General features: G+C 43.1%; 1 protein-coding gene across 1 annotated transcript in view; it reads left to right on the top strand.

Annotated features, from left to right (window-relative positions):
* The first annotated feature begins 230 nt into the window (after nt 1-230).
* LOC311232803 (15-hydroxyprostaglandin dehydrogenase [NAD(+)]) overlaps nt 231-27887 on the top strand; it is a 43238-nt gene continuing 15581 nt past the window's right edge. The window contains exons 1-4 of the mRNA XM_084319603.1: nt 231-477; nt 821-944; nt 17355-17461; nt 21538-21634. Coding sequence (XP_084175729.1) covers nt 352-477; nt 821-944; nt 17355-17461; nt 21538-21634 — 454 coding nt within the window. The 5' untranslated portion in view covers nt 231-351. The remainder of the gene's footprint in view (nt 478-820; nt 945-17354; nt 17462-21537; nt 21635-27887) is intronic.

Raw genomic sequence — 27887 nt, 5'->3', positions numbered from 1 at the left:
CCGTTCCGACCGCCTCCAGTCCAAAATAGCAGCGCGGCTGCATTCAATGAATTTCCAATGTAGAGGAGCGTATGCAGCACCGCGTGTACGCCGCGCTCCTCTACATAGGAAATGGATTGAAAGCAGCCGCGCTGCTAGTCCTGGCTGCTTTGGGTGAGAACGAGACATCAGTGGAGCTCGCATGCGCGTAGGTGGGTCTATTTACAAGTTCATGGCGAGATAACAGTACGGTGATTGAACATTGCTCGAAGAGTATCTTTATTGTATCCCTCTTCACAACCACATCGCCTACTGTCTTTCAACTTAATTTCGCGTACTTTGTAGACTATACTTACCTTTCTCAGAGAGTGAATGTTCCCTAAAGGTTTCTCTTATATTGCAAAGATGGCATTACGTGGTAAAATCGCCCTTATCACTGGAGCAGCCCAAGGTTTAGGGAGAGGTTTCTCGGAGATACTTCTAGAAAACGGCGCCAAGGTAACGTTAAGATTTTCTGTGAAGATGAAGAATGTTGCCAAAACATGCATTTTGTTTTCAATAGCCCGTATAACGGCTACTGCATCACGCTGTGTGAAAAAGAAAAAACAAACTAAACTCTGTATTCTTATGATTGGGGGTATAATGGGTGTTGTTTTTATTCTGGTAATGGGGGTTGTTTTTATTCTGTTAGAGTGTTTAACCCTTTCGTAAAAAATAAATCAGAATTATATAACTTCATGGCTTTCAATGACCAGTAGCCAGTGTGACATCATGTAATCTCAAGTGAGTTTGTACACCAGAACGTTTTTAATGCATTTGACTGACTTTTTGATATTTTTAGGTAGCCATACTAGATTTCAATGAAGAGGTGGGGAAGAGTTTGAAGGGAACCTTTGATGAACAGTATGGAGCGGATAAAACTCTGTTCTTGACCTGTGATGTTCAATCAGAAGAACAATTAAAAGGTAAAAATCTGCCATATGAGCTGTTGCATTCACGCACACACACAAGCACACTGCAGAATTCCATGAAAATGATGGGCTATGTTGTTCCAAAGATACTGGCTACGAGACTGTTCCATTACATCATTGCTGACATCTTGGGGCAAACCACAGGTGATTGTAATCACATAATGGGTGATACTCATAATAACACACAACAGGTGTTAGTCATCAAATGACAAACGTTACCAAAGAGTTATGTTTAGGGCATTGCGCCATATTGGTATGCATGACACTCCATGGGAATTACCAACTGGCTGCAGCATTCCTCTCTCTGCTGCATCTGCTATAGGTCACAATCAGTTATGTAATAGAACATTTTTACGATACCAAAGAGATACTTTGCCCCGATACCTTACTTTGCGCGCTGCTGTTATGTGCTGCTGTGTGAGCCAATCTGAGGTTCTGTTACATCTTGGATGATTGTGGTTTAACATAAATCTTTTTATATCTTGGCACAAACATGCTTATGGGATCACTGACGCTGATTAGATTAGACTAGATTATTAGATTAACAAATTTCGTATACCACAGCCTTTTTAGATACACGATAGTATTGAAGTATAGAATTCAATTGATACGATAAAAAGTATTGCATTTCGATGCCCTAGTAATGAGTGAGCACAACACGCATGTGTGACAGTATAGTTCTATTCTGTGGTCCTAGATAGTTGCTGATGCATTTAAAGGGAGAATCTTAAGAATTCACATGTTCTTCCTGTTCTCCAGGATAGGCCAGTCAATACTTGTGAACATTCCCCACTCTCTCCTAAAGCTAGAAATCAGAGAGAGAGAGAACCTTAAAATGTGTCATGTCACGGGGCGGCTAGGTGGTGCAGTGGGCAAGGCGCTCACCACCAATGCAGGAGACACTGGGTTCGAGCCCAGCTCTCCGCATTGCATTCAGCTTTGCTGGTCGTTCACACTAATACATTTGGCAGTATTAGGGGGTGGGAAGCTGATGGGTGGGGATCGGACGTTGTAGACAGCGACTCCTACAGGTCGGTTGGTGCGCCTGCGCAGTAGAATCAGGAAGCGACGGGGGTGGCGTCCCTCCAAAGCGCAGACCCCCGACGCTGAAAGATCGCGCTGTGCAGGTGAAAATATGCGACGGCTGCTTCCTCGAGTACCAGAGGGGACTCGTGCAATGTACAGTATGGCTTCGTCCACATTACAGCCGGCTTGTGGGAGGCATGAAACAGCGTTCGAGACAGGGGAGGGTGGAATTGGACGATACGAAATTGGGATGGGAGAAAAATAGAAAATGGGAGAAAAAGTAGAATAAAAAAAAAATGTCATGTCACCTGGATGTAAAATCTGGGGTTGCTCCATAGACAATGAATGAGGCTCTGACTTTGTGGCCATAAAATACAGTACATGTGTGAGCTCTTGCACACAAATTAGGGTTTAAATTCTTAAACCAGTTAGCAATGTGTGGAATTCACACACATATATTTTATGGTCTCACAGTCAGAGCTCCATTAGTTGTCTAGGGAGTTTAGATCCAGGTAACATCATTTACATTTACATCACAGATGGGAGGGTGGTTTCTTGCTTTAGGAGAGGGAGAGAGAGATGCAGGTTCACAAATACTGACTGTCCCAGGGCACATTTATCCAAAGTGCTTTTCAATTCTCACACTCACACATTCACGGCAGGGGCAACCACCATGCAACCTGTTCATCGGGAGCAGTTGTCTTGCTCAAGGACACTTCGACACGCTGCGGGTAGGAGGCGGAATCGAACCGGGAACCTTCAGATTACCAGACGACTGCTCTAGCTCCTTAGCCAATGTCTACCACAATTTTACAGGCATAATATGCAGAACACTCCCAACATGCCTCTTATAAGTGCAGGCATCATTATAACTTTTGAAATACCGACAAACTGCATGTCATAACAATGTACAGATGTAACAGATTTTCCACTCTCTTTCTGTGACGGATATTCTAATGCCAGAACCCAAGCGCAGACAAACGAGATGAGATGAGGTACATAGAGAAAACCCAACAGGGGATATATTTATTTACAAGGGACAATGGTACAGGTGAATAATTGGATCAGGGGTGAACAGATCAAAACACAAAAGGGATAAAGCCCAAACAAAAAAGCAACACAGTGTTAATAAACCACAGGAACGATCAAAGTCCAATTGCCTGGGAACAGAAAATAATACAAAACTCACAGGGTAAAACAGAGTATCCAGGACCAACAAAAGGGGACAGGCAGGAGAATCCCCATGCGGGGTAGTCAGGCCGAGACTGTGACAAAAAAGGTACAAAGTTATAAATCTCAAATGGCCAAAAACACGAAATAGTAACTAGGAATCAAAAACACGAGAATGCATAGGAATAGGAACTGGACTAACAGTATGTAAGTCTACGATCTGGCAAAGAAGAATAGTTGTGACCAGTCTTTTATGGCAAGGATGATCCTGCCTGATTGAGAGAGAGAGAGAGAGAGAGGGGGTGGAAAACAAAGGGATACAGAGACTGGAGGCTTGGAGGTGCCTGAGTCTGACACATCTGATGGTGTCCTATCTCAAACTCGCCCTCTTTTCTTGATCCTCCAATCACAATTGTGTCAAAAAGATGCCTGGTATTGATTTCATTTACCTTCCTGTCCTTGTCCTGCTGTGTATACTATCTCAGGTTGAGATGGCTGGGTTACACAAAGTCCTGGGCCCTCATTCATCAATGTGTGCGTAGAACTAGAGTTGTTCCGATACCGATACCAGTATCGGAAATGCCGCCGATACTGCCTAAAATGCTGGTATCGGCGAGTACACGTAAATTCTAGCCTCCGATCCCATGATGTAATTTATCTCCTGCCGAGTCCTGCGGAGAGTGAGGATTATAAAATGAACATGTTTTAAAGTGTGATGCTGTGTCATTTTAACAGCAGATACACTTTCTTAAATTCCATTGTCTCCGACAGTGCGGTGTGACGGGGAGCTCGGACGGGAATCGGGATGTGTTTGGCTGGTGTTATGATAGCATTAGCTGGAAAGATAGCTAGTTGGAACAACATCCGCTTTAACGTTACATCAAATCAGATGATCGCCTGTCCTTTCTCCAGGACCTAACACTGTCCGTGACCGTCTATCAACAATAATGCACCCACGGTGAATTGTATTTAAGTTAAGTAGCTACGGACTAGCGTTAGCTGACTATTACTAACGTTATCAAATGTCAATGCGGGAAGACGAGCTAGGTCAGTTAGCTTAGCTTGATAACGTTACCGTGTCTAAAGTTGGTGCTATTCATAATCCGGCAATAATGGCTGCAGACCTGCAAGCAAAGTACAGCAAGTGCCAAAGGATAAGAGTCTGAGGCGGAGTTTCAAAAGAGAATGTTGAATATTTATTTTGCATCAAAAATCACAACATGAACGTTCTATCTGCCACTAGCTTACAGACTGAATAGGGTATATCTGCAGAGCCACTGAGTAGCGAGTGCAACACCGTTTAATGTCCGTGTGGATCATTGGAGTAGGGTATATCTGCAGTGCTGCAGCCCATACTCATTGATTAATGATACTAATACAAATCTATACAATCACCTGTTGTTGAATAAATACCATACGTTCTAGTTATTACTAAAAAAACAGTATAACAGTATCTGTAAAAAAAAAAAAAAGGTATAATTTATATAATTTTTTTTATTTTTATTTTTTTATGCACTGGTATCGGATAAATATCGGTATCGGCCGATACCCAAAGCTTAGGTATCGGAATCGGATCGGAAAGGGAAAAATGGTATCGGAACATCTCTACGTAGAACATGACCTATTTCCACACGTAAGCACGGAATGTAGAACTAGTGTACGCACAGGGAAGTCGGGATTCATCACACGGTGCGTAGGCAGGCTCTATGCTCCTCCGTGTTGATGAATACCACTTTGTTCTACCGTCAATGCTCGTGCATGATTATCCATATATGGTCATGAAAATGAGGAAACACCCCCCATGGGATGTGAAATAATGGACGGACCCGAGCGGAACTCTTGAGAAACTCCACGAAGATTGTTCACTGCTGTCGAACCAAGAAGACACTATCGCGTATTATGGGATAAATAAAAGGCGGACTTGTAAACGGTGATGTCAGATATCAACGGCTCCCTAAGACCATTGCTGCAATTCTGCCTGGACAGCTCAAAATACTAATAAAGACCGTTCGTTGACCACTGTTTGGCGTTGGTTGTGTGTCATTATAACCGTGCTGTAATATGAATGCCTTTATTAGTTGTGTTCGATTGGCTATATGATTTTTAGAGGCATCTATTTTGTTGTCGGCTAATAAAGACCGCGCTGGAATATGACTGCCTTTTCCCGTGTTGTTTGATTAATACCCAGGGATTAAAGTTCTCCTCAATTTGATTCCAAATCGCGATGGATCTCCCGTAAATTTTCTACCTGCTGCATATGATTTCTAGAGGCATACTACAATCTATTTTGATGTCAGTATTGGGTAGCCTATATAAACAATAATAGAGAGCATATACAAGAACAATGAATCTCACTGCATGTATGATGTAGCCTGCCTTTCAATACATGAACTTGAATTCCATCATGTTTGTGTGCGGGACTCACAAGGCTGTTGTCACAATGGGTGGCACTGGTACCGGTACAGTAATAATTACAGTCCACACAATATCACGATCCATGCCATAGCCTATGTTCTATTAGGACATGATCTGTGACGACAAATGTTCTAGAATGTTTGAAGATATCATACTCTGATAGCATGCCTATGATCAACAAAAACGCGAACTTGAATCCCATCATATACATAGTCTGTCCACTATCTGGTGGCATTGCAATGCGTTTTCTATTCTTTCTTATACAGTAAAAAGGGGGAAGAACACTATATTCATATGACTTGTATTCTGCTTACAGCTTCGAAATTCCACTTGTTTCGTTTAACGTAAAGCCTTTTAAATATAATCAAAACGTTCCCGTGTTTCTGCGGTCTGCGCAAAATAATAACGAGTTGAGCTTTATGATTTATGATGAATTGAAAATGGGGGACCCTGATGTAAACAAGACGAAAGTTGGTCTGCATCCCCAATTAACAATTGTATGTACTGAGCTGTACTGTACTGCACCCATTCTGCAATCTGTTAATAAACTTTTCAATCAATCAATCAATCAAGCTACGCGGAGCGCAGTCAGTCAGTAGCCTACACCCCGTATATTCCGATAACGCTATATAAACCATGCTGCATTCATTCTGAGAGAAAGATCTATTATTCCAAATGCTATTTATAGGGTTTTGACCATAATTACACTACTGTTGCTATTTTACAATGAACTATAATGAACTACGGTTTGTACAGAACATGCCAGTGTTATTATGCACAGAAGCTCATTTCCTTGTTGTAATAATATATTCTACCACTGGGCGCCAGGTACGCCTGGTCTGACCTGTGCGTAGACGTAAGCACGGAGTCAAGTTCAAATCGAAATTTATGAATCCCACTCTTTGCTTAGAAATGATCGTACGCACAGGGTAAGCACAGATCTGTGCGTAGAACACGTTGATGAATGAGGGCCCTGGTTTCCAGTTGCCATGCCCCTACTTGCAGCAGCTGTGACAGCAGCCTGGCTGACCTGTTGCAGTGTCCTCTCTGCACTTCTCTGGTGCAACCCATATGGGCTTTGAAGGCTGATGCTAATATGCTAGCATCGAATGTGCTAAAGCAAATACATGCTCATGGTTTAGCTCGATTTACATTTAGTCATTTAGCTGATGCTTTTATCCAAAGCGACTTACAAGTTCGATTGGTAGCACGCCGTCTGCCTTTCGTGCTGGCAAGCACAGGACTCATGGTTCATCTATAGTCCTGACTAGCATGAATGACACCTGCTACACCGATAGCCAATGTTTTGTGCTGACATTCAATATCTTTATTGATTCAATATTTTTCCTGAGAGACTGGCATGATCAGGCAGGGGAGACTGTCCATGATCAGGCAGGAGAGACAGTTAGCTTATGGTTCAGTACATGCATGGAGTGCAGTATGTGCGACATGCTACTATAACATACTTGGAGGAGGACTTGTGCACTCCGTTCGTAATAACGGAATAATAAAACGGTTCACTCACAGCTGTTTCCACTTGCTAGCTGTACTTTTTTGTTTTGTTTTGGAAATCTTCTCTGACCTGGAAATAACATGGGAAATTACCTTCTGCAAGAAATGTGGGGTTGAAACGATTGTGTAGCAACCATCCGCTCCATACTTCAAACGTTGGTCCTTGTAGTACAAAATTCATACAAATGTCTTTTTAGAGGGAGAGAGAGAGAATTACAGCAGACAACCTCCTAGGCAGAGATGAAAATCGGAGTACTTCATAACATCCCGAGTTCATCAAATCCGAGTACTTCATAAGCTCCAAGTACTTCATAAGGCTATTTTGATGGTGTAGAATAAATCTATCTATTAAAGGTATAATCTGTAATGCCGCCAAACGGTGACCTCTAGGCAAAAGAGCCCCACTTGGTGTTGTGCTTTTGTTAACCTGGTCGTCCTGGTCAGGAATGAGGAGCCACAAGCAGTGGGAGGGGTCGTCACAACGGCAACATATCAATAACATAGTAAAGTAGGCAAATTAACAGTTCCCAACCTATAGCCTGACGGGTATTTGGAATCAACCTCCTCTATTTCTAGCCAAAACAAAATGCCACTGGCATCTATTTGCATTTTCTCCAGTACCATGATGTGACCAACATGTTTTTGCAACATCTCGGCATGGAGTGAAGTGAGTATCTTCTTCACTTTGATTCTATAACATAATGTGCTGAAGACACATATTGAGAACTAGAGCTCCGTCAGACAGCATGGCCTAGTGGTCGGCAGGTGTATGAAGTGGAACATGTCCAAAAGTAGTGTGGAACGTGGGCATGCATGTTGGTGTAGAGAGGGTAGAGAGGATAGTGTTGCATGTTGGTGTAGAGCGGATGGTGTTGCATGTTGGTGTAGAGAGGATGGTGTTGCATGTTGGTGTAGAGAGGATGGTGTTGCATGCTGGTGTAGAGAGGATAGAGAGGATGGTGTTGCATGTTGGTGTAGAGAGGATGGTGTTGCATGTTGGTGTAGAGAGGATGGTGTTGCATGTTGGTGTAGAGAGGATAGTGTTGCATGTTGGTGTAGAGAGGATAGTGTTGCATGTTGGTGTAGAGACTCGTTGGTGTAGAGAGGATGATGTTGGTGTAGGTGGTGTAGAGAGGATGGTGTTGCATGTTGGTGTAGGTGGTGTAGAGAGGATGATGTTGGTGTAGGTGGTGTAGAGAGGATAGTGTTGCATGTTGGTGTAGAGAGGATGGTGTTGCATGTTGGTGTAGGTAGTGTAGAGAGGAGGGTGTTGCATGTTGGTGTAGGTGGTGTAGAGAGGATGGTGTTGCATGTTGGTGTAGATGGTGTAGAGAGGATGGTGTTGCATGTTGGTGTAGGTGGTGTAGAGAGGATGGTGTTGGTGTAGGTGGTGTAGAGAGGAGGGTGTTGCATGTTGGTGTAGGTGGTGTAGAGAGGATGGTGTTGCATGTTGGTGTAGGTGGTGTAGAGAGGATGGTGTTGCATGTTGGTGTAGAGAGGATGGTGTTGGTGTAGGTGGTGTAGAGGATGGTGTTGCATGTTGGTGTAGGTGGTGTAGAGAGGATGGTGTTGGTGTAGGTGGTGTAGAGGATGGTGTTGCATGTTGGTGTAGGTGGTGTAGAGAGGATGGTGTTGCATGTTGGTGTAGGTGGTGTAGAGAGGATGGTGTTGGTGTAGGTGGTGTAGAGAGGAGGGTGTTGCATGTTGGTGTAGGTGGTGTAGAGAGGATGGTGTTGCATGTTGGTGTAGGTGGTGTAGAGAGGATGGTGTTGCATGTTGGTGTAGAGAGGATGGTGTTGCATGTTGGTGTAGGTGGTGTAGAGAGGATAGTGTTGCATGTTGGTGTAGAGAGGATGGTGTTGCATGGTGGTGTAGGTGGTGTAGAGAGGATGGTGTTGGTGTAGGTGGTGTAGAGAGGATGGTGTTGCATGTTGGTGTAGAGAGGATGGTGTTGCATGTTGGTGTAGGTGGTGTAGAGAGGATGATGTTGGTGTAGGTGGTGTAGAGAGGATGGTGTTGCATGTTGGTGTAGGTGGTGTAGAGAGGATGGTGTTGCATGTTGGTGTAGGTGGTGTAGAGGATGGTGTTGCATGGTGGTGTAGGTGGTGTAGAGAGGATGGTGTTTCATGTTGGTGTAGAGAGGATGGTGTTTCATGTTGGTGTAGAGAGGATAGTGTTGCATGTTGGTGTAGAGAGGATAGTGTTGCATGTTGGTGTAGGTGGTGGTGTAGAGGATAGTGTTGCATGTTGGTGTAGAGCAGTGATTCCCAACCTGGGGTCCGTGGACCCCCTGGGGGTCCGCCAGGGGGCGCAGGGGGTCCGCCAGACCACAGATGATTTGATTTTTTTTCTTTTTTCTTTTCAGAGAAATATTTAATTAGCATATTTTTATCATCAGAAGCATGAATAGTCTCTCCACTACAATAAAAAATAAAGATAAATAAATAAACATCTAGACATGATTTTTGAACGTTAACAGTAGGCTACCGGGTAGCCGCTAAAACGCGAATCAGTTGACTGTATCACTTTCCGTAGCTAGCCTAGCACGCTAGTTAACTTTCTCGGCTCGTCTGCAGTCAGCCGCCAGAGGCGAAAATGTGTGACAAACGAAAAGGAGATGACGGCAGCTCATCTGCAAAAAAAGTTAGGACCTACAGCAATCGCGAAAATTACATCACCATGGGCTTCACTGAGGGACCAGACAAACGACCTGAGTGTGTGATTTGTGGAGAAAAGTTGGCAAACTCGAGCCTGAAGCCCAGCAAGCTGAAGAGACATCAGGCGTCTAAGCACTCAGAAACCGTTGGGAAGGATCCGGACTTTTTTCGGAGGAAAGAACAGTCTCTCAAGGCGAACAAGCCCGTTGATGTTAGAGTAGCGTGGAGCAGGGGTGGCAGTGATTTACAGAAGGCTACCGAAGCCTCCTTTGAGTGTTCGCTTTTAATTGCAAAAGCAAAGAAACCGCACAATATTGGCGAGCAGCTCATCAAACCAGCCTGCATCAAAATGGTTTAGAAACTGTGCGGCCCACAGGTGGCGGATAAACTAAAATCAGTACCACTCTCGAACAATGTAGTGAAAGACCGAATTGATAAGATGTCAAGTGATTGCGAGTAGCAGCTGTCAGAAAAGCTTAGAAAGGGTCCATTTGCCATACAACTTGATGAAACTACAACTGTCGCAGACGAGGCTGTGCTCATCGTTTATGTGCATTATATCGAAAATGAGGATCTGAAGCATGTCAGTCAACCTTACTACCACCACTCGAGGTGAGGATATTTTTACTGCAGTGGATTCTTACTTCATTCAACATAAATGCAAACCGTTCACCATTAGGGCCTGATTTGAGAGGATGAATACAGGATTTGAATATTGGCCAACATTTTGAAATACATATGGTGCAAGATGAGATTTGTTGATTGAAGGCACAAGTCAAAGAAGCATAGTGGGTCTAATTATGATGCATATGCCTGTGTATAAGCAGTTTGTTATTAAAATGACAAAAAAAAGTATTAAAATGACAAAAAAAAAGTATTTTATGGTATTTTATTAGGAGGGGGGTCCAGGAATTTCATCAGATGTTTGGGGGTCCCTGGGGGAAAAAAGGTTGGGAACCCCTGGTGTAGAGGATAGTGTTGCATGTTGGTGTGTAGAGAGGATAGTGTTGCATGTTGGTGTAGAGATGATAGTGTTGCATGTACCAATACATTTGATGTCTTCCACATTGTCAAACTTAAAGAGTACTTTTAACCCACAATAAGTAATCATTCAATAAATACTTTTTGTAGACTGGTAGAATTGGGGAACTAGAAACTGCACTGAAGTGTAAGAGAAACAATATCACATACACTGAGACAAACATCTTAGATGACTAAAGATAGGAACATCACAATAAAGCCATGGATAAAAACATGACATGAAATTACTATTTAACCCCACAGAGAACTATACTGTATACATGCGTTGATACTATTATTCAGTTGAACCCCACAGAGAACTATACTGTACACATGTGTTGATACTATAAGTAAGTGAGTAAGTGGACACGCCCCTTCCAGGCAAGTGGAGGTCATTAACCACAGCCACTTCCCTGTTTATTCCAAGGAAACTATAAAAATAGGAAAACGTCATTACATCATAATACCAGCGTTCTAATGCTGTGCTTTGTGCCAGACTTTGGTGCCAGTTCTATTGAAGCCTGTGGTTGATGCATGGAGAAGCCCACTAAACTTAACTCATTGGCCTCCAATCATGAGTATACTCGTTATTGGCCGCCAACGCTTGACCGCCAATAACGAGTATACTCGTTATTAGATCGTTTGATTTTTTTCCTTTGATCCCCGTTCTACACACTCGGCCGGAGCTCTCTGAATCACTGTGGCACAGCTACATACGTTGGAATTGCAATGCCGATCAAATCTCACCAGATGGCAGTATCGTCTACCTTTTGAACTGTGATAGAAAGGGATCAGGACAGACAATGAATTAACTGGACTATCGAGACTCGCTCTGAGGGGGAGGAGCTCTTGCAAAGCAATCGCAAGCAGATCTGCTCGCCTCAAAACCTATACTGTCCCGTAAACATGTGTAATAATTATATATAAACGAGTAATCGTGATCGCTGATGGGATCATTGGAATTATTCTTTTTGGATTACCTTCTGGCTAAGGTAAGGACCCCCTATGTCTATTTTACCGAACCTGAAACATGTTTCTGTAACAATCACAGTTTCTTACTTTGCCGGACATAAACCAAGCGTTTTGTAACAATCGCATTTTCGGGGTAAGACTATTCCCCCCCCCCCCCCCCCCCCCCCATTGATAATTTTGTGAAGGCACATGTGTATATGGTATATACCTTTTTGATTTCGGAGTATTTGGGGTTTCATGGGATCAACCAGAACCGATTGGGCTTATTGCATATAACACGTTTTATCTCGCCATCTATGGGAAAAGACGGCGATGTTTAGCGTGTAATAAACTACAAACTACAGTGTGTAGAAACAAACTCTTTTTTCCATGTTGGACAAGTAGTGTCTGCCAAATGAGCCACACCATTGTCTCCACAGCTATAATACAGAACACACACTACACATACAGCTCTGCAAATATCGTGAAACACAGTGAAAGTGACTATTTTAATCTGGCCTGGAGCGGCAGAGATACGGAAAGCGTATGGCGATGAATGAGTTAATGATGATTGACTGGGCTAATAATAGCTAATATTATGGGAATATCACGTAGGCTATTCAAATGAAATGTCTACAAATTGGATGACTATAAACTAACTCTTAGCTATCAAAGGCAATGGCATACATTTCATGCTTATCAGAAACATTTAGAAAAACATTTTAACAACATCAGAAAATAATGGTTAATCATAACAATAATATTTATGAAACTCTGCTGTGATGAAATCACATAGGCTGGGCTGTAATGATCCCATTTGGCTGATGCCCTGCTGTGGCTAACCTGCCGCCTGAGGTAAATTGTTACCACAACTGTTTTCCATCAGGGAGCTGAGGGAGGTACCACAGAGCTGGCTTTTCCCCTGTTTGAGCTACCGTATGGCCAACGACCCCGGGGACTGTTGGACTTGGCCAAGGAAGCCTGAGAACCTCCCCGCATCGCTCTGTGGTCAAATATGTGGAGCAGATGTACTCTCGAAATGACCCGTATCTAACCTATGGTACGGAAGCACCTCAGGCAAGCGCAGTAGGCCCAGGAGATAGGAGAACGTCAACCTGGGGAGAAGGGGCTGGTCCTGGTCCAGGCCAAGTGGCACAGATGAGTGCAGTCAACTACAATGTAAGCCAATTTGGTTGGAGGAAACCCCACCAAATTGACTGTGAATCTATTGAAGAAATGGCTTGACCCAGTACCCCCTAGCTCCCTCTCTGTTCAATTCCCCCCCCAGCTCTCCACCCCAAATCCTGATGGGTTGGCCCCCCACCCTTCCAGTTATTACCAATACAACTATTTGTCTTCAAACTCCGACCCTTGTCTATGGTTTTGTAATTCAGTGTAACCCCCCCCCCCCCCCAGGGTTGCAACAATACCAATATATCACATAACTTTGTTTATTTCTTAAACAAGCAGATACCTCCTAATAGGTTCATCAGTGAACTAATGCAGTTCATCCATAATTTTTTTTATATTTGTATTATTTGAGTGATTATCAACAGTATGGTTCAGCTATGGGTTCCCCTTCTGCCCGTGCCTCTTCATGGACAAATTAGAGGAAGACTTTATTTACAACAATAATATTTATAGACAATATATCCAGCATTATTCCAGATTCATAGATGGCATTTTTATGATCTGTTCAGGTGATGAGGAGGAACTTTCAAGATTATGTTCTTATTTAAACTCATGTATTGAATAAATTTCTTTCTCGATATAAAATAGTTTATGAATGAATAATGAATGAATAGTTTTATTTTCGGTCTTTGTTTACAGATAAATCAAAAACACACGTGTGGACTTTCAAAAGGAAAAGAAAAAAATCACATCACAAATGTACATATTCAAAGTAAGCTCACACACAAAATCCGAACTCAATGACCAAAAAAAGGAATAGGCTGAAGCACATGGATATTTTAGAATCTATACATTTCTTGATGTTAAACTAATTAAAGATGGAGACAAAATAACCACAACAATCTTTAGGAAACCCAGTGACAAAAATAACTTACTAAAATTTGAGAGCCACCATCTCCCTGAAAATAAGTTTACCCGTGAGTCAAATGTTTGTGCGGACATGTTTGTGCGGACCTGTTATTATTATTATTATTATTATTATTATTATTATTATTATTATTATTATTATTATTATTATTATTATTATTATTATTATTATTATTATTATTATTATTATTATTATTATTATTATTATTATTATTATTATTATTATTATTATTATTATTATTATTATTATTATTATTATTATTATTATTATTATTATTATTATTATTATTATTATTATTATTATTATTATTATTATTATTATTATTATTATTATATTATTATTATTATTTTTTTTTTAAACATTGATCTTAACTGATCACTGTGACTTTATTGCTTTTATCGTTATATATGCCTATGTTTGTGTACAGCACTTTGAGCTACATGACATGTATGAAAGGTGCTTTATAAATACTTACTTACTTACTTACTTACTTCATGTGGCAATATCATGAAAACAGACATATTCAATGATACAATCAGAGCCCTGATCACCTGCAACATGACCCATGTAATTTATTTATTATTCAGTCAATGTAACAAATACTACAGTAGGTCAAAAAAAATTTAAGTTAAAAAGAAAATCAGGAATCTACTCCTTCATTTGTACACACTGAAATGTTCGGCCAAACTGACCGGATGGCCGAAATGTTCTGTGACAGATGAACAATTAAATTAGGTGAATGGAGTGCGACCATCTCTTCATATAATGATGCATCTAGGATAACGCAAGATATCCATTGCATAGACGTATCAATACAATGTGGTCCACAGATTCAGGAGAAGTAGTTTTCTTCCTGTCTAGGGCGTCTGGATCTAGCTTCCATGTGGCACTTTCTACACACATGTCTTACCTCCTTTAATGAAGAAAACGCACTTTAGTATGAAGTTGAAACTTGATTTCTGTTCGTTTTCCTTTCTCTGGGAGAACTGTATTAAAAGAAAAACACTCGCACACAAATCCAGACTCAATACAACTCTGCAATTTGGTTCAGATATCTTAAATGTTTTTTTCTCATAACGCCCTTGAGTAAAGCCTGACTTATTAGGGTAAGATACCGCTGTTCTCTATCGTATCGAGACTATCCCTCAACCCAGTTACATATTCCATATGTAGGGGACTGACCCCACCACAGGGCAGTTGACGTGGATATCTCTTTTTAAAAAGACGGTTAAATTCCGACTTCTCCCAGCAGTGTCGAAATATATTTGAGCAAGCCACTTAACCCCCTAACTGCTCCTAATGAGCAGGTTGGCACCTTGCATGGTTGCCTCTGCCGTCGGTGTGACTGTGAATGTGAGGCATAAGTTGTAAAGCGCTTTGGATAAAGGCAGTGCTGTATAAATGCAGTCCATGTACCATTTACCTAACAGTCCGGGAAGTGCAGTTGTGTTTTGAGAGAGAGCTAGCCTTTTAGAGGTTAGTGATGTTATGAGTATAAACACACTACACGAGTATAAACACACTACACAGGCATAAACACACTGCACGAGTATAAACTCACTACTTGGACAAATAGCCCACTGTGATATATAAATTGTAGACCAGCTGAAATCTGAATACACAGAGACCTTGCAAAAAAATACGAGGGGCATAAAAGGGAATATCTGCTGCTTATGTGCTCAGGCTTAGTCTTTCCAGCCCCTGGAAGCAGTGACCTTGGAATGGTTGTCAGTGTCACTGAAGGTCACATTCCTAATAGCAGTGACATCGGCTAAGAGAGTAGAGAGCTGAAAGCTCTGTCTATAGTTACGTGAGAGCTGCTGTCGATGCCAGCAGGGTGGGGTGACCCATGTGTGTCCAAACCCGGCATTCTTGCCAAAGGTACTATAAAGGAATTTCAGGCGCTCTGCCCCACCCGCGTGGGTGATGGGGATGAGCAACGATGGTCACTGTCATGCCCAGTCATGGCCCTGACGCCGGTCTACATTCAGTGGACTGAGACGGTTGGATAAATGGACCAGGTTTTGTCTGTTTTAAGCCAGACCGCCTGCGCCAACCGGGTTTCAATCTAGACCGCCTCACTGGGTTGTGGAGACAATCTTAGGAGTAGGGATGGGTACCGAATCCGGTACTTTTAAGGGTACCGACCGAATCGCGTCGGTACTACCGAGTACCGATTCACGTGAGATCTGCCGGTGCCCCATTTCGGTACTGTAAAAAAAAGAGAGAACTTTATTATTTAGTTTTTAAGTCAGATGACGTCAACGCTTCGTTTACCGCGAAACGAAAATGAAGTGTGCCGCACGTTCACGTCAACGTTCACTCGCACAATACACGCTTACCTAGGATTTGACTTGATTCAACAACAAAGCAGTTGGGGCAATGGCAAGCCGAAAACGGTCGCCAGTGTTACACTTTACAAAGCTAGATGCAGACAACACTCACTACAATATTATATATATTAACAAATTGTTCTAAATAAATAATGATAATAAATCATTTGAAGTTTGGATTTTTTTTGTTGGTAGATTACATTTGAGAGACTATCCGGTACCGGTTCAAATGTGAACAGTACCCAACCCTACTTAGGAGGAAACGGATGCACTGGCACCAGTGGGGGTGAGGGTGCACTCCACACGGGTGGAAAAAGCTTCTTCCTTAGAGGCAAGCAGTGTCCCTAGGGAATCTCTACAGTGCTGCATGTCTAGACATACTGTACGTTCATGCAAACGCTCTCAATAGTTTTTCTGTACTTCGGTTAACAAGTACTTCTGTGATAGTGCCTTTAGGAATTTTCTCTACTCGTATAACTACTACTAGGTCGTCCTCGGACGGGCCCTCCATCGGTTCTTCCAGTCATCCCGATCCTCCATGCAACCACCTAGCTCGCCGGTACTTCCTGCTCCCGCATCTTTCTTGAGTACGTCCACGTATGTTAGTGTGGGACGTCCTCGTGATCGATGCCCGTGTGTTTGCTCCCACAGCACAAGTTTGCTGGCTGTAAACTATCAATAATGAATGTATTTTGAGAATCTCTGTCTTCTCTGAGTGAACATTCAGATTAGTGTCCTGGTACCGAAATAAACCTTTATATTTCTGTACCTTTGTGGAAAATCCTTTCTTTATTCAAAGTAACAGGAGAGATACCACCACATGGCATGTGTAGAAGCTGGTCTAAATGGGGAAAAAGGCATTTCATTTTTCTATCACAAAATTGTCCCTTTTGACCAACGTAACTGTTGACTTAACATTCTACGTTGTAAGTAATTTATCAGTGACTTCAAATATGAAAGAAAAACAATGACCCATTCACTCACACACTCGCACATTCACACACTGACGGCGGAGGTGACAATGCAAGGTGCCAACCTGCTCATCTGGAGCAGTTAGGGGTTGAGTGTCTTGCTCAAGGACACTTCGACAGGCTGCCCGGGTGGAGCCGGAATCGAACCGGGAACCTTCTGATTACCAGATGACCGCTCTACCTCCTGACCCACTGTCGCCCCCGAGACGATGTGGACATGACGTTTACTCAAATGTGTGTTACTTTCGCTCTTTAACATTAGACTTCCCTTTTCAACTTTGTGTCAACAGCTGCCTTCCAGAAGACCATTGAGACTTTTGGACGACTGGACATCGTCTGCAACAATGCGGGAATTGTCAACGAGAGGGAGTGGGAAAAAATGATCTCCATAAACCTTGTAAGATGCTGAACTACACCCGGTTGTGGTTATGTTGCGTTACTGCTGTGTTTGATTATTATGGGATGACCGGCGTTTGCCAATAACAGATGATGTCATTGTACAAGTCCCACATTTTATTGCATTGCGTATCTATGGGCGATATGGCCAAAACATGATATCGCAATATTTGTCCTAGTTTTCACGGTATACCGGTATTTGATGGTATAAATCACAGTGAAAAATGTGTTCCTGAGAGTCAGAGCTGTAAATTGAGGCATAACATGCCATACTTTATATTAGAGACATTTGACAACTTTTCGGGTGACTAACTTGGATTTTTCTTTAGATGAAAATGTTCTACTGAAGTTTGTCTTTGTCATTGTGAAAAACATGAATTGCTGAAATTGATAAACAAAGCCATTTGACACACAATTAGCTGTTCAATCAATATACTAATAAAAATAGTAAGTCAGATTTCTGAAATGTTTGTGAATGTTAGGTGAATATTACAGTTTTAATTGATTGCATCACACTTCCTGTTACCATGCAGGACCAATATGACAAATATCGATTTGATTACCAGACATTTTTCACAACTTAGGAACAAGCCAATATTATGGGAAATTCACTTGCAGTCTTCTCCAGAGTCAGACAAGAAGATAGATAAAAATTTCCTCTATTGTGTGTTCAGCTTAGCAGTAATGCATGGAAGTGGATACAGATCAGCTAGCCTATGCATTGGCCAAAACACTTCTCCTAGTTTTAAGCTAGGCTATTCGATCCATATCCGATTCCATTCACTTGTGCTAAGCTAGGCTAGCTTGCAGCCAGTTATATAGCGTATTGGTTCATGCTCCGCTCACTTTTGGAATGTTCCCCTATATCATATATGATTTTGAAAACTTTCAGCAACCATGCGCCCACATCCGTCCGGCCACGCCCACATCCGCCCACGAATATAAGCGAGGGGCATGGCCGCACTCCAGCTCCTTCTCTTCTTTCAACACACGGAAGTCGACGTGCACCTTCTTCAGCTGTTGAAATTAGTTAGTTAGTTAGTTAGTTAGTCATTTATGTTGCTGTCTTTTTCTTTTTGCCTTTAAAGAAAAAGTTAAGACGACATCACCACCGACCGCCTCTGTGGGCCGCGGAGGTTCCCTGACTCCACTTCGTGGTGAGAGGGTAGGCTTCGGCGGCGTTCAGGGCTGGCTGCGCGCGCGCGCCATAGGCCGTTGAGCGCCCCTCTTCAGTGAGAGGCTCTCGGACTCCGGTGTCCCCTCCGGGGTTGACTTACGGCGCAAGCCCCCCGTCGCCGCTTGCTCCCGTCATTCGGTGAGCAGCTGGGACTGGTGGTCGGGTGGTTTTTCACCAGCATTTCCTTGTCCCAGCCTCCGCCGTTTGCTATGAGTGTGGTACTTCTCAAAAGCCGTCGTCTCCGGCGTCAAACATCAAACGGACCCCCGACGAGTGAGGTGGTCGGCAGTAGGAGGAAGGGTACGCGCGGACCACAGGGTTCAGGTCCCCCGGTCTCTGCGGAAAATGCTGAGGCCCTGCATCTCTTACCAGCACATCACAGATGTTGCATGAAGTGGACGCGGGTGTAATCATGGGGAGAGACGCTGCTGGACCTTTCTTCAGAGTTTGTGACGGTAGACCGGTGAAACGTCACACGGCACTCAGTGGTCGAACTGAGCCGTGTTCAGTTAAGGGCCGGCGACGGCACCTTATAGTGTTTCACTGTGCTGGTACTGTCACTGCAGCAGCAGGTTCTTTCATCTCTCTCTCTGTTCTGCCCTCGAAATACTATACGTTAAAATGAGAGAGGTCCCTCTAAAGGAGTGACAAGTTTTTAACGTGCGTGTGTTTATTCACTGTATTTTGAGGTAGCTCTCATATGAAATGAGTAATGAGGGCCTGTTGTTTTTTCTGTTGATAACAGCACAAATTGACGGAGGGCTTTCTCGTGTGTGAGAAAGTTTGGGATTCATTGAGAACACTCCTTTTAAAACAGGCGTAGACTCTGAATTCTCTGAAGCTATTTATGTTAGCTTGCATTGCCCCCCTCTCTTTTTCATTCAGTCTGTGTATTTTTTCACGAATGTGAAAAGGCATGACTCGACACAGAGAACGTGGGGCTTTGGGAAACGCGCCTCTTGAACAGGTGCAATTTTAGGTGCTCACGGTTGCTGGCTGCTATGTTCGTTCATGATGGCTTTTCATTGTAAAACGCAACTCACGGCTATTAAGTGTCGCTTCGTGCTTCCAAAAAAGAGGCCTCATACTTTTGTATTTTACACAAGGCTCCGGCTGTATATTAACACTCAGTTATTTCTCCCCTCCTGCCCCCCCCCCCCCCCGGTGCAGTCGGCCCCTTTAGGCGTGCCTGTGTAGTTTGCAGTCCTCCGGGCGCAGGTCGAGTTCTGCTCCTGTTACCGGTCGGCCTGGATTGTGGGATCAACCTCCTTGGAGTGTTGTCTCCCCGGTACGTCAGCTGACCCCACAAGATTGTGGGGGGCGGAAGCCTCCTCGGAGAACCTCAGAGCCTCCTCAGGGAGTTTCAGAGCCTCTTCAGGAGGTTCTTTGGAGCGGGGGGACCTCCTTACAAGATCATTCCAAGAGTTTTGAAGAGCCTCTTCCTCAGGGGGAGCCTCATAATCTGAGACTCCGAGACGAGAAGCCCTTCTTTATAAAAAGACTGCTTCGGGCGTCGGCTCCCGCCTACCAGGAGGTCTGAGCTACCCGAACGCGAGGGGTCTGGGTTTTTTGAATCCCGACCCCTCGGAATACCTCGCGGGTAGCGACCCTGTGGGAGCTGTGACGCAGGCTTTTTGTTTTCACGTACGTTCCCTGGTAGCGTGTGCGGCTCGTGACCGGGTAGTCGCGGGCCCTTCTGTAAGTCCCACGGTCTGGTCACCCTGTGCGTTTGTTGGGTGCTGTTCCCTCTTCGCACAGTCTGTGTCCAGTGAGGGGTGGGAGGGCCAGGACCCTCCCCGGTATTCTGATGGTTGTAGGGGACCTCAGCGGGTACATTTGTTGAGCTCTTAGAGCTCTGCTCCGCTCTTTTATTCCAAAAGTGAGCGGAGCATGAACCAATATGCTCCAATTGTTGCCCGTCCCCTTTTATGTCAGATAGTGCAAAGTTTAGTTTTATGTCATCTTGACTATTCCTCTGCGATGTGGTCATCTGCTGCCAGTGGTGACCTCAGGAAGCTCCAGGTGGTCCAGAACAGGGCAGCACGGTTGGTACTGGGCTGCTCACTAAGGTCTAATGTGAGCCGTATGCATGCCCACCTCTCTTGGCTTAACGTTGAAAATAGATTGTCTTTTAATATACTTGTGCTGTTCAAGTTGGTCATGAGCAGTAAAACTCCTGTCTTTATACATAATCAGATTGTTTTTAGTAATACTGTGCACAAGCATTACACTAGAGGTTCCAGTAGTGGGCAGCTTGAATTGCCAGGTCCTAAAACCAACGCTTTAAGGAGATATTTTATTTTTAGAGCATTAACTCTGTGTGGACCCCAGGAAGACTAGCTGGTTGCTATGGCACCAGCTAATGGGGATCCCTAATAAAATCAAAATTTAAAAAAAATCAATACGCTATATAACGAAGGTTATCCTATAACCCTAGTTATATGAGTATTGGTGAGTGCTCCGCTCTTCACTCACTGAGGACCCTTATTGGTCTTCCGTTTTTTGCGTTGAAAGACTGGGGGATGTGGCCATGCCCCTCGCTTATATTCGTGGGCGGATGTGGGCGTGGCCGGACGGTTGTGGGTGCATGGTAATACTCATATAACTAGGGTTATAGGATCACCTTCGATAGGTTTCTACTGAACGCACAGAGAGGACATTGTCTGAGAGAAGACAGTAAGTGCATTTCCCATAATGTTGGCGTGTTCCTTTTAAGCAGATACCATGATACATATCAATATAGAAAAGGGGGCTTCTGAATATTGTGATATCAACCCCCCCCCCCCCCCCATATCTCCCAGCCCTACTGTTGAGTTGGACACTTTTTGTTATTTCTAAATCTAAATAACTTTGTTATTTCCAATGAACCAAACTTTTATTATGATGTTGTTGTGACGTAGACCGCCGTTGTGAGAGGGACCTACCTGGCCCTGGAGCACATGAACAAGCTGACTGGAGGTCACGGTGGGGTCATCGTCAACACAGCATCCATTGCAGGTATGGTTCACTAGGGGTCATCCCTATGTTCCCCGGGTTCTATGTTCCCTGTTTAAAAGAAAAAGAAAAAAAAGTTCTAAGTTCCCCGCTCCAAAAAAAAGGTTCTATGTTCCCCGGTCCCACCCGCTCCCGAAAAAATAAAGGGTTCTATGTTCCCCGCTGAAATAAAGGTTCTATGTTCCCCGGTGGCAAAGCCCAGAGGAAGCAGCTCGCTACCAAGGCTGCCTGTAAGAGCGCACCGGCTACTGGCGGTGCAACAGATTTGCATGTAGGCCTATCAAAGATAATATTGTAGCATTCTGTCATACCGTCATTGAAGAATGAGGAGAGTTTTATGTTTCTTTTGTCGTTTAATTCCAGACTCAACCATTACATACAGGTCCAAAACACTTCGCTTGTTATGTCCACACAGCTGTTCTCTCGCGTGTAACCAACGACAACAACATAACTTCCGGTGCCCCTCCTATATATCCCGGGGGGGGAAACAACAGTTTCATATTAATGTACTTATATACAGGTTTGGAGAGATTGCGCTATCGGGAAATGTCCGTCAGTCACTCGAGTATTTTAAAGTGTTATTGATTGTACGGTGTACCACAGTTTCATATTAATGAATTTCTAGCCGAGAGAGAGCGAGAGCCGAGAGAGAGCGAGAGCCGAGAGAGTGAGAGCCGTGTTCTTGTTCTTAATTATATCTTCTATTTCATCATTCATCATTCAAACAGTCAAATATGCCTATTTATTGAATATTTGTACATACTACTACTACTGGCGTTATAGGCATTAGACTTTGAGCAGTCATCGAATTACAGTAGATAAAACAGTTTATTGCCTTAAAATTAAAATTGCCCTAAATAATAGCCTAACACATTTTTTAATAATTTAGTATTAATTAACAATTAAATAGTCTTAACAGTGTGTGTGTGTGTGTGTGTGTGTGTGTGTGTGTGTGTATGTGTAAACAATAAAAGCTTATTTTGGATTGATTATCGCTTATCTGGTCGGCCTGTTTGAGGACACCAACCTGTGCGCGATCCACGGCAAGAGGGTGACCATCATGCCCAAAGACATCCAGATGATCGAGCTTAGCCCGCCGCATCCGTGGAGAACGTGCTTAATTTGGCTTTGTTTTTCTACATTCATAAGTTAACCCAAAGGCTCTTTTAAGAGCCACGACGATTACTATAGGCCTATAGCCTCTATACAAACGTGCAACATATTTCTTCAATGAGACACATGTATATATATTTATATAGGCTTATAGCGTATAGCTACATTATTCTGTATTTTTCTCAAAATGAAATCAAAGAAATACAGTAGAGATATCTGTCAATAATCAATCCAAAATAATTTATTGCTTATGTTTATCCCGTTAGCTAAATCTAATTATACGGTGACCTGATGTTGGCTATCTTGTTAAGACCCATTTATAATACTATGGTGTATTGAACATATTATCTTTGATAGGCCTACGTGCGATCAGTTGCACCATCTATCTACACCCTCACACAACTCTGTCGCTTTTTCGGGAGTGGCGAGGAACATAGGACCCTTTTTTAGTCGTGACGTGTACGTTTGAGAACACTACCGTAATGACAGAGAATGAGGCAAGCTGACATGGTCGGCCCTCGCACAACTCTGTCGCTTTTTCGGGAGCGGGTAGCGGCAGCGGGGAACATAGAACCCGGGGAACATGGGACCCTTTTTATCGCGAGCGGGTAACATAGAACCCGGGGAACATAGACATGTTCCCGTTCACTAGACACTAGAAGCAGAGCATTAGCTGTTCAGTTATATTAACCCTTTTCACTGCCGCACTACCAAATGGTTAACCCTTTCACTGCGACAGTACAGAAGGTTAACCCTTTCACTGCCACACGACAGCAGGTTAACCCTTTCACTACCACACTACAGAAGGTTAACCCTTAAGGGTTAAACTTAAAGGCGTTAAGGCTTAAAGGAACACGCCAGCATTATTGGAAATGCGCTGACCGTCTTCACCAGAGTCATACAAAAAGATGGATACCAATTTCCTATCTGTGCGTTCAGTAGAAAGCTATCCGGATGCAAACTAGCCTAGCTTAGCACAAATTAATGGGAGCTGATAGCTTTCTACTGAACGCACGCACAAAGAGGAAATTGGTATCTATCTATCTTGTCTGACTCTGGAGAAGACGGTAAGTGCATTTCCCATAATGTTGGCATTTTATTTTCAATAATTGTATACAACTTCCATGAATCTATGGAAGATGTTTTTTGTAAAAATTATTTAAATGATTTCTCTTCCAGCACCACTTTGTTTCCTTGTATTGAACCAGCCCAATCTCTTAAATATGTAAATAAAGTACAAATTGACTACAGGAAAATTTTTATAATGTGTATGTACGTGTAATAAGTCACTTTTTATCTTTTCAGAAAACCTTTGAGTTCCCCTGTTGGTAAGCAAACTTAGGGTACACTGTTACCTTAACCATAACCGTTAAACCTTAACCCTAGCCTCATATCTTAACCATAACCGTTAAGCAAACTAACCTTAACTGTAACCATAATCATAGAAATGCTGTGTTTGTGATCGATTAGTACTTTATTTACTTTTTCTGATGAGACTGTATTGATTGAACACACCATTTTGGCGGGTGTAGCACACATCAAATATTAAATAAATGATTTCCTTCCCTGCCCAAAAGTTAAAAAAAACATTTACAAACTGAGCAGTGCATTAGGTACGCAGTGTTCCTAGCTCCAAAAAGCACAGCTAATTGATTAATGGAAGCCGGGTGAGGGGTGGAAGGAAATTATATTATATGAATTAATAAGAAATCTGGTGTGTGTTAACATACATCCACCAAACATGGTGTGTTCAATACAAGGGAAGAAAGTGATGCTGGAAAATAAACAATTAAAATTAAATTTAGATTTTATTTTCTTTGCCAAAAAACAAACAAAGGAAGTCGTACAAGATTGTTGAAAAGATGCATAATATTTCCCCTAAAGCCACAGTCTTATCTGGCCTGCCAGGATCCAATTCAGGTAGCAAAGTGAATGAGTGAGTTAGTTGACTTATTACTATGCTTTACTTATTACTACATAAGCTGTCTATTATTTACTACGCTTTACTACATGGGCTACATTGTTTCATAATGCGTATTTGTTATGTTCTAGTCATACTCATCCAGCCGTATCATCACAGGAAATTATGATAATCCCCCAGTTAGACATAGTTTGGCAACCGCTTGGCAACCACCGAGTGTACAGCCGTATCTCTGTTGTCATACCATTGGAGTCTTATCAGGTCTGACAATTTGACATCTGCTGTAAGCATTTCCCCAGTACAAAGAGCCTTGTGTAGGTCTTGTTCACTCCTAGAAGGATGTTGGATCTCTCTAATGGAAATTAGACTTGCAGTGACTTCAAACTAATGGTTTGAGTTTATACAGTTTAGCAAAAGTAATGGATACAATTTGTATTTGGTATCAGGCGATACATGACTTGCATATTAGTACTCAGAATCTGTATTGGCGGAGAAAAAAAGGGTATTGTGTATCCATTTATGTCAGGATAATGGTACCTTAATATTCAGAACTATACCCTAATTTTGATCCAAACTACCAGGAACCTTTGGTCCCAGAGACTGCATCTCAAGGAACCAAAAGGTTTGCAGTCTCTGAAAATATATGGCACTGAGATACTTAAAAAACATTTCATCCTCTGTTTTACACTGATTTTATGTCTTATTTCTTACTGATGTAAAGCACTTTGAACTGCAATCCCCTGTATGAAAGGTGCTATAAAATTATTTTTAATTTTTTTGTATTGTCTTTTCCCCCCTCCTTTTCCAGTTTTTCTCTCATCCCAATGTTAGTCGTTATGCCAATTCCCAATCCCCTTCCTGGTCGTTTCGCACTCTACCCCCTACCGTGACCGTCGGTCTGGGAGGGCGGAGACTATCACATGCTTCCTCCGACACAGCCAGCCCACCGCTTTTTTGACCTGGCAGTGCGGACCCATCCCAATGCACACAGAGTGCCTGAGGTGCCACCATAGTCCAGCAACACCAACACAGAGTGCCTGAGGTGCCACCATAGTCCAGCAACACCAACACAGAGTGCCTGAGGTGCCACCATAGTCCACCAACCCAGAGTGCCTGTGGTGCCACCATAGTCCACCAACCCAGAGTGCTTGAGGTGCCACCATAGTCCAGCAACACCAACACAGAGTGCCTGAGGTGCCACCATAGTCCACCAACCCAGAGTGCCTGTGGTGCCACCATAGTCCACCAACCCAGAGTGCTTGAGGTGCCACCATAGTCCAGCAACACCAACACAGAGTGCCTGAGGTGCCACCATAGTCCACCAACCCAGAGTGCCTGTGGTGCCACCATAGTCCACCAACCCAGAGTGCCTGTGGTGCCACCATAGTCCACCAACCCAGAGTGCCTGAGGTGCCACCATAGTCCACCAACCCAGAGTGCCTGAGTCTCAGGTGCCACCATAGTCCACCAACCCAGAGTGCCTGAGGTGCCACCATAGTCCAGCAACACCAACCCAGAGTGCCCAAGGTGCTACCATAGTCCAGCAACACAAACCCTGAGTACCCCAAGTGCCACCATAGTCCAGCTGCGCTAGGCCACATGTTTTGGTTGTGCGATACACTAGGATATTTCTGGGGGAAGATTTTTCTTAGCAAGCCCCTATATCTGTGGTGGGACAGTGCATCCTAGTCCTGTTATTGCTGTCGTTGGGGCGTCTCTCTCCGTCAGAGGAATAACTCACCAGGCCGATGCTATAGCCTTCATAACGCTGTTAGCCTGCAGGCTAATTCTCCTGCGAGACCTTCCTTGTTTCAAAACTGGGTTAAGGAAGTGCTTTCTAAGATCCTGAGAAGAGGTTCAGATGCCCACACACTGATACCAATCAATACTGTGACTTCTCCGCTGGCTTATGGTCACTATACCACAGCTAGGTTGAGTGAGGCTGACCTGCCAGGGGTAATTTCTACTGTGTTTCACAGCGCTAACATGTGGCTGTGTCAGTAGCTTTTTACAACTCTTTTAGATCCTGAGTTGACGGTGTCAATGTCCCACAATGAGGACAAGGCCTGTTCCTCTTCAGGCCTCCAGTTTTCAATTGTACTATCTCTACCATTTACATTTGACATTTTTGTCATTTAGCCGACGCTTTTATGTACTACGTTTGATCTACTTACAAGTTCTGTAGGCCTACGACAAGTTAGCAGGAAGGGTAACTCTTTCAGCTGAGTAACAACGTTCATCAAACGGTGTTGAAACTTGAGTGCTGCAGTGTTGAGTGAATAGTAGTAGATACTGTACATATTAGTACAGTAGGTAGTATTATAGGCAAGGAAGATTATTTAGTGTAAAAGTGCATGCTGGTAGACGACAGTACAAAGGTTAGTTGTTTAGTTGTCTCCTTCATTTCAGATATTGATTGAAGTGTGTTTTTAGTCGACGGCGAAAGATTGGTCCGTTAACCGTCTGTAGTGTGGTAGTGAAAGGGTTAACTGTCTGTAGTGGTAGTGCAAGGGTTAACCTTCTGTAGTGTGGTAGTGCAAGGGTTAACCTTCTGTAGTGTGGTAGTGAAAGGGTTAATTCCACCTCCCCCTTGAACTCTCCTGCCTTTGGGAGTCCAGGGTCGGAAAACGCCACTACTCTTAGATCTTCTAACAGATTCCATTGGAGAAGCTGAGATATAACCAGAGTAGCGTCAGAGACAGATTTGTTAAAACCCTGGCCCCCTTTATAAAATTTGTGCAAAGCATATCCCTCACTTGACATCATGACATACCTATGAAGTGGCCAGTTAGATCCAAAGTTGCATAATGCTGTAAAATTTTCCTATTCGTTGCCAAACAATGTACATGTCAGTAATTGCTCACACCTACATAACATTAAATGTATTATTTATTTATAATTTTTTCATTACTATTAATATGATTATAATTTTTTTTGTATCTACTTTTTCTGTGTTTTTCTCCCATCCCAATTTAGTCGTTATGCCAATTCCCCCCTCCCCTTCCTGGTCGTTGCGTGCATTTGCCCCCCACTTGCCGGTCTAGGGAGGGTTGATAGATCACTGATTCTTGAGAGTCGGGACAAAACACTTTTTAAATATTATATTTTGAGAATGCACACTATATTAATTAGAGTTATATATTCATGTAGAGAAAGGTCTGAGCTATTTAACCATGTAAATGTGCGGGCTCTACATAGAAAAACATTTTCAACAAATTCACA

The sequence above is a fragment of the Notolepis coatsorum genome, assembly GCF_963971535.1.
Source record: "Notolepis coatsorum genome assembly, chromosome: 8".
NCBI lineage: Eukaryota > Metazoa > Chordata > Actinopteri > Aulopiformes > Paralepididae > Notolepis > Notolepis coatsorum.
The sequence above is the reverse complement of the archived record's forward strand: the minus strand, read 5'-3'. Positions and strand labels throughout refer to the sequence as shown.